Source organism: Pteropus medius, unplaced genomic scaffold (assembly GCF_902729225.1).
Source record: "Pteropus medius unplaced genomic scaffold, Ma_sr-lr_union100, whole genome shotgun sequence".
NCBI lineage: Eukaryota > Metazoa > Chordata > Mammalia > Chiroptera > Pteropodidae > Pteropus > Pteropus medius.
This window is the reverse complement of record NW_024349797.1, coordinates 13,001,708-13,021,503: the sequence shown is the minus strand read 5'-3', so window position 1 is coordinate 13,021,503 and position 19,796 is coordinate 13,001,708. Positions and strand designations below refer to the sequence as shown.

Below are 19,796 nucleotides of genomic sequence, written 5' to 3'. Positions count from 1 at the left end.
GCTGCTTTCATTCCTTTAATTTCATTGATATCAGCTGATATTTTCCTTAAAAGATGGGAAATATTGTCTAGCTCATTCAGTGAACAAGAGGAACTTGTTACAGAACCTAAGTCAACTGGCCCAGGTGAGAAGAAAATCGGTAAAGGTGGTGATGGAAACCTTGAAGACATTTTCATAAAATTCTCTCTCCTTCTTAATATTGGTAATTTTTCTTTCACAGCCCATTAAATAGTGTCATCAAAAGTAAAGGTACCAATTAAGGCTGTTATTTTTAAGAAATATTAAGAGTGAATAACATTTTAAAACCTGTAATTAAAAAGACAGGGTTGTACATTTCTGGAGTCAAAACTCAGTAAAGTCCTACTTATAGCTCCTCTCCAAACAATAAGCCCTATTATTACATACAAAAGAAATGTCTTCTGATTGGCTGAAAGCAGACATGTGACACACAAAGAATTTTCTATTATTTACCTCATGACAAGTAGCATTTAAGATCTGAAGCCTAAATTAAGCAATGTAATAACATTAACTTCATGCCAGAATATGATGTGAATTTAGTACACTTTTGTCCCTTCATCTATTAAACCATAACTTTTAAGCTTCAGATTATTTAAATTGTCTTAATTAGTATCTTCATATCTTCAGTTTCATTTCTCCTTAAAAATAATATAAGACAATACCTAACATTTCCTTTGTAGGGAGAGGGCAGGGAGGGTAATTAGACCCATGGTCAGACAAATCTCTTTAAAGATGTATGTGGTAATAATGAAATGCGACTGCACTCACATGATATGGTAGAAATTCAAAAATAAGGGAAATGAGGACTTGGCCTTGGTTTGATACTAGAGTATCATTAGATATGATTTTCTCCCATTCTGTGAAGCTGTCTTTTCATTTTCTTCACAGCATCCTTTGAAACACAAAAGTTTTAAACTTGTGATATTAAGTCTAACTAACCTAATGTTTCTTCGGTGCTTGTGCTTTTGGTGCCATCTAAAAAACCACTGCCTGTTTAGACCAAGCTCACTTAAACCTATTTTTTCTCCTAAGGGTTCTGTATAATTTTAACTCTTACATTTAGGTCTGGATCCATTTTGAGTGAATATTTATATATGGTATAAGGCAGAGATCCAACTTAATTCTTTTGCAAGTGGATATCCAGTTGTCCACCACTATTTGTTGAAAAGACTATTTTTTCCTCACTGAACTGTCTTGGCATACTTGCTGAAAATCCACTAATCATAAATGTATTGGTTCATTTCTAGACTCTCAATTTGATTCCACTGATCTGTATTATAACCTTATGCGAGTGCCAGTTTGATTACTATAATTCGGTATTAAGTTTTCAAATTGGGAAATGTTAAGTCCTCCAACTTTATTAATTTTCAATAGTTCTGGCTATTCTAGGTCTTCATTTCCATATGAATTTTAGGAAATGTTAGCAGGGATTTTAACAGACTGAGTTAAATTCACAGACCAATTTGAGAGTATCACCAAGTCAGAGCAGTCTTCTGATCCATGAACACGGAATGTCTTTTGACGGCTTTAGTTTGAGAAAGGTCGTTGTTATTTTGGTTTACTTGCCAAGCAAGAAGTAAGTTGTGCGGGATGGTAGACACGACTCCCCACAGTCTCTCCAAAATAATTCTTATAAAGAACTGTAGCCTTTGATTTCCCAGTTAAATAGATGTTGCCCACAATAACAGAATATCAAAAAAGTGCTTAAATTTATATAACAATCTTTATTCATTTCTCTACTGCAGCTGTAAATTAATCTAATTCTTCAAAAGATAAAAAACAATTTTCAAAATTTACAAGGCTCTGGTTTCACACAGAATTTTTTAAGAAAACCAGTTGACATATGACATTAGGGAGAGCAGGACATCCACAGCCAAACTCCACCAGCAAACCAGCTGGTTCGCAAGAGGGTAGCAAACACAACTTCAATGAGAAAAGCAAGAAAGCAGAGGATGAGTCATAAAGAAAACAAGGTGCCTAAAAAGAACCCATCTTAAGCTTTCCTGTTATCATCACCCATTGTGTCCAGCTTAACTCTAGAATGAAAAATAAAGATCCTTCCATAGATTCCAATGTAAAAATCCATCAGCAGAGGAAGTTTACATATTTTAAGGAAACTAGAACACAGAAAAGTTAATGTCAGCTAGTAAGTGGCAGAGCCTGGATGAACAGTCAGTCAGGCTCCCTGAGTCCATATACTCATCATCACTATGTTGTTATACTTCTCTCCGTAATAGGTAAGCAGAATAAAACACGTCAGAGAAACTCATGTGGTGTAATTCCTATTTTACACATACATATGTGTGCATGCATATAAAAGTGCATATAATTCTACTTTATAGAGAAAGGTACACATGTATATACATATGAAAAAATGCCAAGACGACTACAGATAAGACAAACTGTTTTCATTGCTTACCTGTGAGGAAGACAATGGGCAGAACGAAGGAGGTACTTTCCTTGTTTTCTCTGAACATAAAAACTCCTCTTACTAAGACTTTTCATAGTGCTTCCAGTCCATTGAATATATATGCACTTAAAGTCTCTCCTTCTGGAGAGTCCATAAAAAAGAACTAAAAAACTTAAAAAGAGCATAAATCTTTACACACAGCAGTGGATGCCAAATTAGGTTTCTAAGATTATCCACTGAGGTATAAGAAGTATCAAAAATCCTATTGTAGATTTATTATCTCCTCCTCAAGAGTTCTATTTTTACACGTTCTAACATATACGCCAATAATAGCATGTGTGTATATGTACATAAAATATGTATATTGAGTGTGCACACTAAAAAATGATTTTACTATACAAAAAATTATATGGTCACAAATGTGGAGATCACAGGATTTAACAACTTCTGCAAAACAGAAAATATACAGACAAATACGGGCTGTGAGGAAGAGCAGAAAAGCCTCAAATGAGACCCTGAGAAAACTCCAAGTCAAATACATTTACTGAACTTCTGTTATATGACAGGCACTGTTCTGGGCACTCAATAAAAGCAGTGAACACGCACATGCAAATCCCTGGTCAGAGAGCTTACATTCTCGTGCAGAGGAGAAGGAGATGGACCTCAGAAACAAGCAAAATATTTGTTAAAATATAACATATTTTATGTTGATGATACACAAAGTCCTGAGTCTGGATAAAAATATCTAAATATAAAAATATAAAACACACATTAGATGGTAATAGTGCTGCGGAGAAAACTAATCGTTTAGAAAAGCGGGTTAGGGAGTGCGGGGCCGGGGGGCTGGGGAAGGCCTCGCAGAGACGACTTCTGAACAAACTACGTGTGGATACCTGGAAAAAAACATTTCAGGGAGAAGGCAAAAGCATCTCGGACATGCTCTTCTTTTAATGCTCTGAAAGACAAACATACCAGGTATGTCTAGGAAACAGCAAGGAGAACAAAGTGGAAGGAAGGAGAGGGTGGTAGGCAACAAGATCAGGGTCATAGGGAGCTACCCCTAGGGTTCTGAGCAGAGTGGCGTGATCTAATTTACAGTTTAAACGGATCACTCTGCTGCTATGTGAAACAGACTGCAGGAGGACAAGTTCGAAAGCAGACAACTAGTCAGAACGCTATTCCAAAAATCAAAGCAAGTCATGGATGATAATTTAAGGCTAGGATGGTAAAGGTGATGATGAGGGGTGAGTGAATTTTAATGTATTCTTAAGGTAGTAGCTGACAGGATCTACTAAAGGTTTGGAAGACTGGAGGGAGGTAAAAGGAGAGGAAAAGAGGGAAGGAAGGAGAGAGAAAAGGAAGGATGTCTCTAAGTTTGAAAGAAAGAAGAATAGCACCATGTTCTGGCCTGAGCTACTAGAAAGGAAAAGCTGCCATTAACTAAAATAAGGAAGACAGCAGGAAGAACAGATCAGACAAAAACATTGTTAGGGGTTAGGTTTCAGACAAGTTTTAAATGATTATATATCCATGAAGAAATGTAGAATAAACAGTTGTATAGGAATCAGGAATTCAGGGGCAAGGTCCTAGCTAGAGATAGAAATTTGAAAGTTGACAGTGCCGAGATTTAATCTTGACGAAATCAACATAGGGAATCCAACTGGTAGAGGCTGGAGCAATGAGCAAAGACTATGAAGGGCATGAAACAGAAAACGAGGTTTACAAATGGTACGGCCACAGACATTGACAAGATAAAATTTTTTAATTCTTAAAAGAGGGTTTTTTTTCCTAAAGAAACTCAGAATTACCTGAGGGGGAATCTAGATGGCTAGTGGGAGTTTATAAGCATTCCCAGGGAAATTCTTCTGCAATTTCAAGGCCAACTGCAGCGTCTCATCTGCTTTATTTAAAACAAAACCTGCCCACAGTAAAGCTTAGTCCACACCACAACTCTAGGTAAGACTTTGTAGCACCTTTTCTTAAACTAGGAACCATGAGTCTGCAGAGACTGTTATAAAGAGCGGCAAAGTTCAAAAGAAAGCAAACAAAAATCGACTCTGAAAAGAGAATTCTTTAAAAAAATCCTGTTTTTTCAGACAAATCTGAAATGATACTACCGTATCCAAAAATAAAAGATACTATGAAAAAGAGAACAAGAACGAAAAATTTAAAATATGCATGCCTATATCAGAATAAAAAGGGATTGAAAATAATGTCAAGAAAATATTCCACTGTAGGCCAATATCGAGTCCAAAATGAGGAAAGAGATAAAAAACATCAAAGCAGGAAGTTTATCATCTAAGAGAAATTTCTAAAATAGAACAATGAAAACAAAGAACAATTTTTTTAAAGAAATAATGTTACGAAAATTTCCCTGAAGCATGGATTTTCAAATTGAAAGGGTACATAAGGTATCCAACCCAGAAAGTGAGTGACTAGAACCTAGATTTATCAAAGTAAATTTCAGACACGATAAACACAGAGAAAATCCTAAAATTCTAGAGGAAAAAACCCCAGTTATTCAAAGAACTGTGGAATAAGGATGAGCAACCAACTTCCCAGCATAAACACAGAAGCCTCAAAATAATAAAGTCATGCCTTCAAAGTTCTGAGAAAAATAATTTCAACTTAGAATTCTGTACCTAGCCAAAATATCAATCTAGTACAAGGATATCCTTAAATCTCTAAGCACTCAGAAAATTTACCTCCCATACCTTTTTCGTTTCTTCATGTTGTGGTGACTAAATAGAAGAACATTCTGAGAAGACAGAGTGGGATCCAGGAATACAGAGCAAACTCAGAGGAGAAATAAGTCCTGGGATGACAACCTTGAAGCAGACCTAGGAAGCAACTAGTCAGATAAGCAAAAGAGGACAGAAGCACTAGGAGGGAGGTACCCAAGAAAAAAAGGGAACCCAAAGATTTAACGGTATAAAATGACAGACTTTTAGGCTATAACACGAGCAATGGATGAAGGGGAGGAAAATAAAAACTCAAGGAAAACAAAAAAACTGTACAAGAGAAAAAAAAATAAGTAACTCTAGGGAATCCCTAAATCAGCAGTCCCCAACCTTTTTGGCACCAGGGACCGGTGCTCTTACAAGAATCTAATGCTTGATGATCTGAGGTGCAGCCGAGACAGTGATGCAAATGCAGATGAAGCTTCCATCGCTGGCCTGCCATTCACCTCCTGCCATGCGGCCTGGTTCCTAACAGGCCATAAACCGGTACCCTCTCCCTAAACAAAGAACTGTGGAGCAAAGTATTAATTTGGCCCCGTAATAGATAATATTTATATAGTCTTAATATTGTAAATGCTGTCTTAATAATGTAAATGCTTACTGGTTCTCAACTTTTAAGGTCAATCTACAATTGGTATTCTTAAGTAGAAAAATAGAAAATGTAAATTCTACTATCAGATGACAGGATTTAGTAGGTCGGCTGAGAAAAAGTATGTAAGAATTAAAGACGAACATAAACATTGTTTTGGGAGTCAAGATATACTGAAATTGAGGAATCAAAACATACTGAAATATAGTTAATTAGATAATAAATACATATTTAGCTGTATTTCTTAAAATTACAAAAATAATCGATAAATTAACTAAAAATAGAGATTTTACTATATGGGTTTGGAGACAGAAAAAGTGTGTTAGCTCCTGATATATCATAGCAAGAAATCAAAAGATACCATCTATAGTTGGTGAATTAAGAAACAGTGGTATAAGCATATTACAGACATGGAGAAAATTAAAGAAAGTCATAAACATTTAAAAGCAGTGGCCTCTGGGGAAGACCAGTATGGAGAAGAATAAAACAAGGAATGCTGCTTTTTATTTTAAATTTTCCTACACTATTTGATTATTTTCTAATCTATCAGCAGGTATTATAGTGATTTGTTTTTCCAAATTTTCTATGGTGAGCATGTTTCATGATGTAAAATATTTAAAAAATTTTATACAACATATACCAAATAGGAAAAATGAAAGGAAATCCACGCCTAGACACATCGTAGTGAAACTGCAGGACATCAAAAACAAAGAGAAGATCTTAAAAGCAGCCAGAGAAAGGACAGATCACCTACAAAGGAACAACAGACAATGAGGATGACAGAGGTCCACTCAATAACAATGGAAGCCAGAAGACAATGGATTTTTTATGTGCTGAGAGCAAATAGCTATTATTAACCTAGATAGGAGTATCCAGCAAAACTACGGCGCAAAATCAAGAAGAAATAAAAATGCTTATAGGTAAACAGACTCTTGGGAAATTCGTCACCAACAGATCTGTTCTAAAGAAACTTTCAAAGAACATACTTCAAAAATACTTCAAAATATTGGAAACTAATGATCCCCAAAAAACATTCAAGAGATTTGAGAACAAAAACAAAACGCGCAGATATATTTAAAAAAAAAAAAAACAAAAAAAACAATGCCTGGGAAAAATAATATAATGGTACCCAATTTACATATTCTTAAAAAAGACCAAAATGAAACAGAAACTTAAATCAGGAGGGTAAAGACTGGTGCTAAGTTATCCTAAAGTCCATTTACTGTCTGGGAATGGGGTCAGAACATTAACTTTTGGAGTGTTTGATTGTATCTGCTTGATAAAAATTCAATGATAACTAAAAATATAGAAGTGGAGTGTTTAAATTTCAACAAGTAAAAAAATGTAGAGCTGGGCGATCAACAATAGTAATTAATGAATCTTTAAAAAAAGGCAAAAGAGCAGAGAAAAACAAAAGCAAGCAAATACAAACCAAAAAGATGACAGAAACCAGCCAATTACATCAATAATTCTAATAAATGTGAATGGTTTAAACTCTCCAATAAATGACAAACACAGAACAATAACCTAGCTTTATGACATTTAAGAAATATGCCCAAAACTTAAGAACTTAAAAACTTAAGAGAAGATTGATAACAAAGACATGAAAATCAGAAATACAAGGCAAATACTAACCAGCAATATTAATCAGAAATTACTAACTTTAAGATGAAAGTATCGTTTAGTATAGAGAGTGATAGTGATTGAGATAAAAGGTTCGATTCATCAGGAAATATAACCATTTTAAATATGTATACATCTAGTTTAACAGCCTCAAAATAAATGAAGCAAAAATTGGTAGAAATACAGAAAAACTAAGATAAACTTGTCATCCAGATGCATGATCTCAAGAACTTTCAATCACTTGTTAAATCAAGCAGACCAAGACCTCAGCAAGGCCAAGACTTGAACATCATAACTGTATGTAGAGCTTTATCTACTAAATGCAAAATTCTCAAGCCAACAATTAGTCCACTTTCTTCCAAAATGCACATGGGAGATGTACGAAGTCGACTACCTTAAGTCTTAACAATTTTCAAGGAACATGTATCATACAAACATTATCTGCCCATAAAAAAATGAAGAATATCAAAAAATTAAGAATATCAAAAAAAAAGAAAATTAAGAATATCAAAAAAAAAAAGAAAAAGATTAAAAGGCAAAAACAAAACCTCTATGTACTATAAATTAAAAATATTTCCAAATAACTCATGGGTCAAAGATGAAGATCTTAATGGAATTAAAGATGCTTAGACTGATAATGAAAACATTAATGTATCAAAATTTGTTATATACGGTAAAATCAGCGCATGAGAAATTTAAAGCTTAAATGTATACATTTAAAAAGACAAAGATAAATTAACTTTTTAAATGGATATATTAAAAATAAGAGCAGAAACTAATGAAATAGAAAACAATGACACCAAAAGTGAATCAATAAAGCCAGAGTTACTATTATTAAGTCCTTGAAAAACCTGACAAAATAAACTTCTGATGACAGACTAATTCCAGACAAAAAGAAAAAACACAAATACTGCAAGGTTGGTAGGCTAGTAAAAATAGAGGCTGGAGAAATGAGAGAACACTGTTATCAACAACTCATGCCAATATATGTGCATAATTTTAAAAAACGTCACAAACTAAGCTATAAAACAGTGAGTAAGCACATTAACTAATGGCTGTTTGCTGTCACTTTGTGTTTGTGAATAAATGAATCCAGTAAGAGTAGTATCAGTCCTCATCAAGAGAGGTACTTGATACCATTTAAATTTACTCTGAAATAATACAATGATACAGAAAACCACATAAAACAAGGTTGATGAATATTATAAGGCAGACTACTCCTGTAACCACCACCCAGGTCCAGTCCAGAAAACAGAACTACACCAGCCACCTCGGAAGCCTCTTCGTGAGTTCCAATCTAATCAGTCCTCTCCCAAAGGAACCACTGTTGCCTTTGAGTAATACCTAGTTTCTCTGTGGTTTTATCACACGAGCATGCATCCTGAGACAATAGAGCTTAATTCTGCCTCTTTTACGTTTTGTCTTTTAAATTCAGAATTCTCAGCTGTTTGACCTATTTGGTTCCCAGAGATTGTACTTTGCCTGTTGCACACTGAGGTGCAGCTCAACCAACATATTTCTCTGGCCTCTGTACTTCTGCAAGCTGACTGCTGGATAAGGGGCTGGATCACTCAGGTTCAAATCTTTTAGCAGATCTTAGTGGAAGAGAAAAAGAAAAAACTAGAATCTTTCCTGAGGGGAACAGAAAGAATGGATTGCAGAGCAGTGGAGAAAGGGCTGGACAGACTTAGGGGCCAGATAACAAGGTGCCTAAAGGCCAAGCTGATGGCATTAGTCCTGGACCATGCCTTGGGGGGATGGGGGGAGGGGGAGACACTATATATGCTCTCATAAGGAAGTTACATAATCAGAATCACACTTTAGACTGACAGGGTTTGTGCAGGAGCTGGGGACTGCTGCTTGAGAGAAAGGAAGGAGAAAGATCAGTTGGAAGCTAACTGTAGTTATGTCAGGCCCAAGGGGATAAAGCAAGGCCACTGGGACAATAAGGCAGATCTGGCAGGTCAGAGAGAGAGGATGCTTACATTAGGGAAATTTAAAGACAAGATTTCAAACTCAAGAGACCAAGGGGGTAATATTAACAAAAAGAAGGAAAGCTATAATGTACATATGTTTTTAAATATGTCCTTTCTAAAAATTAGCAAAATACTGGTAACATTGAGGCTGGGTGACTGAATACATGGAAATCATTGCATTATTCTTTCTACTTTTGAGAATATTAGATATTCTCATGATAAAAAGGTTTTTAAAATTCTGAAAAACACAGGAATCAATTCCTCATGGTCCCTTCTCAATATTTTTGGGCCTAATGAGCACTTTTCTCATAGTATAACATTTCATAAACACCTACTGGAAAACACTGAATGTCTCATTAAAGAAGTATAATATAGAATGAAATACCATTAAATTATTACCTTGAATTTTTTCTATATTATCTCCTTTTGTTTCCTCTTCTTTAATGGGGGGACTTATTCTAGAGGTCCTGCTTTGTCCCTGGACCATTTCTGCCAGCAATTCTTCTTGAGAAGTTCGAGTTCTGGGAGCAACTGGAAGGGTCTGTTTCTGTGAGCCTTTTATATAAAAAACAAAAAATAAATGCAAATATAGTAATACATTAAAACTCAAGTGAATGTCATAGTAAACATAAATGCCTCCTTGACTTTAGAACATATAAAAGTGAAACAGTTCACAGATACCATCTCATTTTTTCTTAAAATATTCTTGAAAGATCCCTTAGATACCCACATGTATGTAAACAACATCTACACATTTTAAATGACATGCCATATACACATTGAAGCACATATGAATTTATTTATGACCAAATGCTGTTTAGGGTCTGCTTCATCTTCCTTTAGCAACTTCAAATTATAATTTAGATAACCTAGGTAAAGAAAGAACTTCAATACTATTTCTCAGAAAACTTCAGTAATCTCCAACTATTATAAAAGCAGGAAATTGTAAGGTCACAGTGAGCAAAAATCTCTATTTCTCATCATTCTAAACCCTCAATATTGCTGACAGACCAAAAAAGGGAATGTAAATAGATGAATCGTTGAATCGAGTATGGGTAGGCCTTTGCCTGATAATCTTTATCCTATATGCTGAAACCTGTTAAATTTTTTGTTCGAAGATTAAATTAGGAATGGGGAGAAGCAGAGGGACAGATGATTATTGGGATAAAAACACAGTTTACTTCACTTTAGAAAGGGGTCACAAAAAGAGATGCAAAAAATCGAAAAGCAGAACAATGCTGAAAGGAGTTATCAAATTTGGAGCAAAAGTGAAATAAAAAACTTTTAACTGGGTAATCATTACAGCTTAATGAAACTTATACACAGAGACTCTGGCACATCGGGCAGAGTACAAAATTTATTGGCAATATGGACCCATCATTTGGTTTGCATTTCAGAATAAGTTTTCTGTGCAATCAGATTATAGCTGACACATCTTTGTTTTAAAAACATGTAATACTTTTATATTCGCTAAAATGATTTCATACTAACGGGATTAGGGCAGGAACTTCACAAATGAGTCAATTTTCTGCCTTATATTCTATTAATGGGTTCTACTCAAAGAAACTAACCTGTTCACAGACTAATTTTTCTGACTTCGGTCTCGATATTATCCAATTTTGCACCCTTTTACACATCATAAATTCATATCTAATGTTGACTCTGGTGCTATGAATATGAAAGTCCCATCTTTATAAAAACTCTCTTTAAAATTTCAATTACATATTTCAAACACACTGGAGAGAGTAAATGACATTATAGTTGTTCAAACAACTAAACTCCACTGACAGTTGGGAAAGTTTCTCAAATTGGTCAAATCTCTTAAAACTGTTTTTTCCTGATTGTCATCTTCTTCTTGACGTCTGGTAGGCATCTTTATTTTACTACTACTTGGGAAGCAATCATTTCTAGCTTACTCAAGAATTATAGAAATCTCTTAACGAAAACATAATTCATTTCAATTACCTGCAGAATAGTTAGTTGTTTTTGTTACAGATTCTTGAGCTTCGGATATAGCCTTCAAAATTAGATTCTTGTTGGCTTGTTTAGAAGGTGGAAGTGAAGGTCTAAAAAGGTTAAGAAAAATATTTTGATTATAGGTTTGGGTTCTTTACGTGCTAGCCACCCATTACAGCCTTTACTAAGCCTTCTCCTAGGGTTCGAACAGACTAGCTGGATTGGAACCTTATAACTGATCAACTTTCACATCCGTGTTAAGTTTTTAATATTCTCCACAATTTCTCCAATTTTAAGCAATTTCTTTCATTAATATGTTTCTCGAAAACCAGTATAAGTCTTACATGCTACTAAATCGTTACTTTATATCATCAAGAAACCCGAAAGACTCCATCAAGCAATCAAAAGATTAATTTACAGACATGTTCAGGTACCTCCTTTCAGGCTTTGCTGGCACTGACACACTGCTGGAGATGCTCCCCATACGGGACCCACAATCATCATCTTCTTCCTCCTCTTCTCCATCGTGATTGAATTTTTTTACTTTAACAACTGAACTTACCACAGGCAACTTTCTCTTCCGAAAGTTTTCTTCCTACAATTAGATAAATTCACATTTACCTATCTCAGAAAATAACAAAGGTATACCTCAGAATTTCTTTTCTTTTTAAGAAAAAGCCAATCATATTAGGAATGCATGGGCTATTTCCTGGTTTCTAATAAAGATGTGGATATCATCCCTGATAGCCAACCTTTAGCTACAACAGAAACTAGCGCTTCACCTTCATTTATAAACAGCAGCATATGGCACTGCTGAGGAAACTAACGAAATGGAGTTCCTCAGTTCTTTACTGGTAACTGCCATGAAAAATCTAAAATTGACCTAAAATCCCCCCATAATTATAAGGTTAAAACTATCTCACATGTTGGCAGGAAAGTAAACAAGATGTAAAATATCTGTAGAAGCCAGTCATGGAGAATCTGATGTAATCTGCTGAGCGGCACAGAAATCGGTTCAAAAGAAACTTCCAATATGTGTGTAGTTATTTCACATACTATCTAGTATAAAGAACTGCCAATTTTCAGCCTAACAAGCCAAAATTTAAAAGTATATACAAACCTCAATACTCATTTTTTCTGAGTTGTTTCTGAAGAAGGGACTGTAAGTCTCTTCTAAGCTGTTAAGCACTTCTGGTTCACACAAACGTCCAGTTTCATAGACCCGGCTGTTCTGTATATCGAGTTGCTTGGCAGCATGAATACTGTTTTGCTGCTGTTGAAATTGCAACCTATTTAAATGAACACCGCTATCTGCAGTTCGACTTGCAGGAGGTCGATAAATTTCAATAGAAGGACGAGAAGAACCATATGTAAGTGTCACTGTAGGTTTTTTCTGAGATAAGGGATTGTCCTGCACAAAATTGAGGTCTTCATCGATGAGATCATCTGGTTCCGGCTTAATATCAATCACATCTTCAGAGGGTGCTGGCTCCCTCAGAGGTTTCACTGTTGACATTAGTCGGGTTGCAGCTCCATCATCATAAGTCTGTCTATTAAAATACACACACATCATTACAACCAATTTAGAGTAATAGCTTAAATTGGCAGAGAATACTTACTTAAATTGTAATTAAAAAGTTTGAATATTCTATGTATTCCATTAAAATCTACTTTGATAAAGCATTCTTTTTTAAAATTCTAATTTACTATATTTGAGGTAAAAGATAATCGTATTCTGGTCTTATCCATTATTTAAAATATTGCTCATGACCACCTGTTTCCAAAACTTTCTGAAAATGGCAATTTGAAGATATAAAAACATAAATATCATATATGTAACCCATCTGCCCACAGGTCTACCTGGGACTCTTACCTGACAGTAGTGCTCTTCTGCTCCTGTGAACTAGTAGAAACTCTGGAATCTCTTTTATCAGGTCTAGTGCTCGAAACTGCAAGGGGTGGCACTGCAGCCTCGTGCCTTCTCTCATCTCCCCGACTGAAACTACTCTTGTTTGAAGGCACGTTACTATCGAATATGTTGGTATCAGAGGACTTTAGACTGGAGGGGTCTGGAAAGAACAACACATGATCTTTTTAAACTATTTTTCTTACTCTGATCCTTCTCCTTCTTCATCACCGATTTTAAAGTAATGAATGTTCTCCCATAATATTTTTAAGGGCTATATATTATTCCATATATAGTAACATGATCATTTATTCAACTTTCTATTACTGGACTAAAATAATTTCATTTATAAAATATTGAAACATCCTTGAGACTAAATTATTGTACATGTCTATAATTAGTTTCTTAGGAGAAATTGCATAGTCCCCCTTCTCTTGTTTAAATTATCTTTGAATTATATTAAATTTACTGCTCTTAAATTCATAAAAATATGTGCTTCCTAAAAAAGTTCAATGGACTACTGCTTTCGAATTGATGGGTTTTTTTTCCCAAAGCAGTATAAATGACTTTAGAAAGAAAGCAATCGTATAGCAAATTAAAAAAAAAAAAAAAAATTTATGAACCTTACCGGTTGTAACAGAGCGAAGTTTATCTAATACACCATGAAGCCTAAAATAAAAAAAATATGTTTAAAGCTTTCTTTAATCAAGGAAGATTTTATTTCAACTGTCACTCTAAATTTCATGACATTATAGAATTAATCTTCAGATAATTATTGACAAATGGTACCAAATGGTATTTAATGGATAAATTGTATTAAAATTAACTAAGTTTCACATTTTTAAAAAAGGCTTTACAGGAATAATGTAAAGCCAATCAAAAATCATACTTTTTAAATTGCTATTTTCAACATCTACCCTCTACAAGGATATGAACTGACCAGTCTTTATCTACAAAAAATGTCATTTTGTTTTGTTAAGGACTAAAGGCTCTATGTAACTTACAGTAAAAGATAAAATACCAGAAACATGTAATATAACTATTTAAGAACAGTTTAAATTTATTTTACCTACTACTGTTAATACAAAACTAATGCTGTGAACAAGCACAAACAACCTTGCTTGTACTGTAACCTATTTTAGTAGATTAGTACAAGGCAAATTTGCCTTACAATCCTTCGAAAAGGCCATGCCTCCTGAAACACCAGAAACAGCTCATTATGTGTCACCCAGAACCCAAATCACATGCCACCGTCCCCTAGGACACAATTACTCCAGGGCTCCAAAGATAATCAGAATAGTCTGGGGCTGGTGTCAATGAACATTTAACTAAGGAAAGTGAAGCACCAAGACAGAGAAGAGACACAAGAATTGAATTTATGACAAGGTGAGATAGTTGAATTAATTTGCTTTTAAATTCAAATTTAGTTAGTAGTCTATGTGTATGTAAGAAATCTGTCTAGTGCATTACACTAACTTACCTGAGAAAAGATCTACTAAGTCAATCTCCCATATTATATTAGTGGGCCTCAAACCAAAGTGATCCAAAGGTTGAACCAGAAGTCAGGTCATAAAAAATGTGCATGAAAACAAATATCTAGACTGCTGAAGACTTAAAAAAAAAAAAGTACTCATGATAATAATTTCCCCCGTCAAAATTCCATGATCTCTTTTTTTTGGGGGGAGGGGGGTAAATTCTGGGGTAAAAACTGTAGCAAGTGGGTTAGGTCACCCAAGCTGCAGCAGGGTTTATGTACCGAAACATTTGAGGATTGACCATTACACTCAATGTTCTTCAAAACTGTGTAATATAAAACTAGTGAATTCTGTGTGCATTTCAAGATTCACAGGAGCTGTAAAGCATACGTTTACCTGCTGAGACAAAAGTACTTTCAAGACAAACTTCTGGTTTAAAGGTAAGTCAATTAGCTGCATATCTGTCCTTAGTGCCTCCTATTCTGTCTCGGTCTCCTGCCATTCAAATTAAGCAAGCCACGCTGCTCACTCACCTTATGTTCCATCATCAACTGTGCTGTAATTGGTGGTTCCCAGCATGAGGGCCCTTATATGTGTACTTCCTGCTCTAGTCTCAGCCACATCATTATCTTCTCCTAGCCTTCAGTTTACCTCAAACCTGGTACCAGAATCTGGCCTGCCTTCTTAATTGAATTTTATGCTTTCAGTCGGTATTCTCATCTCAACTAAAGGTACATGTGGTTTGAAAAAGGAAATATAATTATATTAACTTAAATTTGAAAACAAAGTTGCCTATTTTAAAATTCAAACTTCAAAAAGTTTAAAAAATTTAAAATTTTGTCAAAAAACCTTGCCCCTAAGAGTTAACTCATTGGCAAAAGCAATTTGGAAAGTCAACCCCGTCTAAAAAAACATTTGCAACTAGTTTTGGTTGGAGGAAAGAAATAAGATGTAGAAGTTTACAAAGGAAACATAGTAACTACAGTTGACATATTCTAAGGACTTGCTATGGGCCAGGCACAGCTGTAAACACATTACATGTATTAGCTCATTTAATCCTCACCCCATCCCATAAAGATGATTTACTATGCCCATTTTACACATGGAGAAACCAGGCAAGAAGCAGATTCAAGATTCGACCTTGGCAGTCTGGCTGGAGGCCGTGCTCTCATTGCTCACCAACCTGCTTCTCCACACTGAATCTTACTCTCCTGTCAAGAACCTCTTCTCAGACAGAACACCTACTCTGACTTGTACCAAACTTTGGTCTAAGGGTAAATATTCAGAAACATACCATACGGTGAATCGAATTGTGTTGTTCCCTAGAAACAGGGACAGGTCCTCTGTCATTTGGTCCTGACTTTTCTTGTTGGCGACCATCACCATAATGTAATCAGGAAGTTCTTCATCTATTTAAAAGGAAAAGTATATAAAAACTTTTTTATGTTTCTCTCAATATTTTTCTTCCGCTTAAGGCTGATGTGCTTGGAGATATAGATGTAGCTCTAAGAACTAATATCTCAGCTCTACTGGAATTATGTTGGAGAATACAGCTTTTTTTCTTTTCATTGTATAGGTATTTCAATTACTAGAAAGATGGGAATTAAATGATGAATGCTTACAAAACTAGATATTCTAAATTATAGTATTAAATTTGAGAGTGCATTCATCTCCTTGTAACTTAATAATGTTCATTAATTTCAGAGACGCTTCCAGAAAGCGTATAGACATTCAAGAATGACTTGAGTTTTGTGCAGTGTTTGTTTCAAAACGATACTCATTTTTCAAGACAACACCTTTACCCTCGGCAAAATCAGACTTCAATTACTCAGGGTAATAAACTTGCAACATTATCAAATAAACTAAAACCACCCAAAAACTCTACATCACTTAAAAATTTCAATCTTAAGATGAAACAAAAACCACCAAAGAAAGAAGGCAAGGAAGCAAAACCATTTACCAGGAATTCTAATTCCTACCAAAAAAAATTCCTTTAGATTTAATATCTTAAATACTTATATTTCTATGTAGGAAGAAAGGTTCATTTCAAAAGTACTATCAGACATTCATTTCAAGGAGAAATCTCAGAACTCCAGTTCAAGAAAAGCACAAATGCACTGAGAAAGCCCAGTCAACAAATGGAGAGAAATCAAAATTATTTGATGGAAGCATACGATACGATGTGAGGAGATACAAGCTGTCAATCATTTATTATTATCTTTAGAGATTATCAAAGCATTCTCACTGCTTTCTGGAAATTTTAGTAAATAACCCCAGTAGTTTATTTATACAAAGTGTACCCACTTTGGGCTGCCAGTGATAATCCAGAAAAGGTCAACAAATGTAAGAGTTAGAGTGCTTTGGCATCTTGACAGTTTTCTCCCTCATGTCAGTGATGAAAGTTAACAGACCGTGCTTTCTGTCACTATATGTTAATTTTGCACTTTCCAAAATTTTACATAAATGAGACGAGTAGTTACCTGGGTACAGGGTGAGAGCAGGGAATGGTGGAGAGAGGTATACACCATATTCAAGCTAATGACTGGACTTCATTAAGCCTGTAATCAGTAATAGGCTCAAAATTCTTGATTTGAGATTTTAAATAAATGAATCATTTATCAATATCACCATTGATTTCAACAGATATTCTTTGAAGTACTGGGAAGCTGTTCAAATTCATAGAGGAAGAGACAAATTTTCCAAAACTAATTTGAAACCTCAACTTTTGTCATTTGCAGTAAAGTCTATCTGTTCCTTTCCTCTGCTCATGTTCAAGAGAATGTCTGCTAAAACACTCAAGTGTATGTAATTAGCTTGACAATCCTTCTTAGAAGTTAAAAATAACATTTCATGAAAAAGGTGGCTAGTACAGTTCTCAACTCAAACAATGACACAAATCCTTTTCCTAAAACAATCCATCACGTTTCAGTATACTGCAAAAGTGCTTTATGAGTACTTCCTACTGCCTCACAATGAATATTAAAAAGATATAGTCAAGGGCCAGGGTTTAAAAAAATATTTTTACTGCTTCATCAACTACATTAAGTGAAACTGGCTTCTTTTTTAAAAAACTGCAAATGGAGGGGTGGTGGTGAAGAATATGATTTCTTATAGACTTTGGTGTGAGACTGATTTCCTGATTCAAGCTAAAATACCTGCAGTTTTCACTCCCATGGCTTTTGCACAATCCAAATGTGAGCACAGTGAAATGGCAAGTATCCTGTCAGTATTCATATGAAAATAGTTTTGACTTCAGAGATCCTGGGGGTCTCCCACACTTTGAGAACCACTGTCATTAATACATACAGTTGAGTATTTTAGCAGGAATAGCTATTATTTTTATAGCAGGCACCAGCTTGGGAGCCAATAGAACCAGACCTCAATCATGCTCAAGTAAGCACTGAAAGCTTAAATTTCCTTGCTTGTACAATTGGGGATGGGATATTACCACTTACCTTCCAGTGTTTTCCTGAGGATTATCATGACCTAATGCATATACAACGGTTAAGCACAGTGCCTGGCCCAGAGTAAACACTCGAATTATAAAACCACAAAATAATAAAGAGATAGAAGATGCATTACTGTCGGAAGGTAAGAGAAAGGAACAGGAAAAAACAGATCTAAAAATAAAACTCACTGAACCATGACAGAAACAAATGCCAGAAAGCATCAAACATTCACATGCAAAATAATTCTGAAAAATGAAGATCAAGAGGAAGATAATGAAAATAGGAAAAACAATAAAAATAAGACAGAGCCTCAACAGAGAAGACGCTAAACAATTTCAATACCCCATATTAGAAGGGGTTTTGGGGGAAAAGGTTGTTTACAGAGCTTTCAATAGAAAGACGGTAACGAAAAGAAATAACTAGGGAATATCACAGTAGAAAAAGGTCTTTCCAAAGTCAAAAGTACGATGAGAAAAATGCACTCACTAAAATTTAATTAGCTGCAGACTCCAAATTCTATTAGGCAAACAACAGCAAAACAACTTACCAACATAAGCTCCTAACTCTTGCAATTTCCCCTTAATGGCACTCTGACGGGAAAAAAAGACAAACGTGTGAGAAAAACGGCCCTTGGAAAACAAACCGACTCCCCAGCGCTGAGGCAACTTTGCGGGTGCGCGCACCTCCTGCCCGCCTCCGCGCCGGTGGGGGCGGGGAAACGCCGCGGTCCCCTCCCCGATCCCTGCAGCCCCCTCCCCCGGTCGCCCCCCTCCAGCAGCGACCCGAGCGCGGCTCCCTGCGCAGCCGTGCAAGGCTCTCCTGGGCCCCCCACGTCTCCTTCCGTCTCCCCGCGACTACCTATTCAGCCGCGGCCCCATCTGCCCACCGCGCTTACGAAGCCGCCAGGTCCGAGGCAGTCGGCCGAGGCGCCGCCCTCCCGCCCCGCGGCCCGCGCGAGAAGCGCTCGGCGGCGACCAGGCCGCAGCGGCCAGGCCGGGCCCATCGTCCCCGTTACTCCTGACAACCGCGCGTCCGCCGAGGCCCGGCTTCCCGCCCCCGCCCGACCCTGGCCTTACTCGAATCTTGCGGCTGATCTCGGTGCCGATCTCCATGGCTCTGCGGCGGGCGGCGGGCTCAGCACTGCGTGGCGCTTCGCTTGGCCGGTGCGCGGAGCCGGCTCCCAGGCCGCAGCTCTGCCGCCACCGCCGCCGCTACAGCCACCGCCGCTTCTGGCTGCGCGCTCTGCGTGACCCGCCCCCACAGCCCCGGCGCGCCGGAGCGAGGCGAGTGGAGGGCGCCTGCGCCTGCGCCTGCGCGCACCTGGACCCGCGGAGCCTGTGCTCTGGCGCCCTCTGCTGGCGGCAGGGACAGCAGAGGCGTGCGCGTGGCCTTCACTTCTCTCTTCCTCTCTGGCTCCTGCATAGCTGTCGATTCTTTCCTTTCCTTGCTACCACTGACTCATATGGGTGAATTAAATATGCGGCGGAAAGATCCTTGGCTTTGGCGTGAGATCCGAATTCGAATCTAGCCTTCGCTTACTGTTACTATGATAGCGATCTAGATATTTAAACTCTTGAGTCTTGTTTTTCTACCTGTCTCCAGGATATAAACTGCCCCTTAGTGGTTGCATTTTAAGTAACACTTGGAGGGAAA

The 19,796-nt window shown here is 36.7% G+C and overlaps 1 protein-coding gene across 5 annotated transcripts in view; it reads right to left on the bottom strand.

Moving 5' to 3' along the window:
• The window catches only part of ZC3H14 (zinc finger CCCH-type containing 14), a 33,691-nt gene extending 14,291 nt beyond the window's left edge, over positions 1–19,400 (bottom strand). For 3 of the 5 annotated variants that reach the window (XM_039883982.1, XM_039883984.1, XM_039883983.1), the window contains exons 1-9: positions 19,220–19,255; positions 18,691–18,733; positions 15,989–16,103; positions 13,848–13,888; positions 13,187–13,382; positions 12,434–12,863; positions 11,748–11,908; positions 11,323–11,423; positions 9,757–9,912 (exon numbers count right to left, since the gene is read on the bottom strand). In XM_039883982.1, the coding sequence (XP_039739916.1) occupies positions 9,757–9,912; positions 11,323–11,423; positions 11,748–11,908; positions 12,434–12,863; positions 13,187–13,382; positions 13,848–13,888; positions 15,989–16,103; positions 18,691–18,733; positions 19,220–19,255 (1,279 nt within the window). Of the gene's footprint in view, positions 1–9,756; positions 9,913–11,322; positions 11,424–11,747; positions 11,909–12,433; positions 12,864–13,186; positions 13,383–13,847; positions 13,889–15,988; positions 16,104–18,690; positions 18,734–19,219 lie in introns of all 5 variants that reach the window. The other 2 variants (XM_039883981.1, XM_039883985.1) reach the window with 2 other exon arrangements.
• Positions 19,401–19,796: the final 396 nt, after the last annotated feature.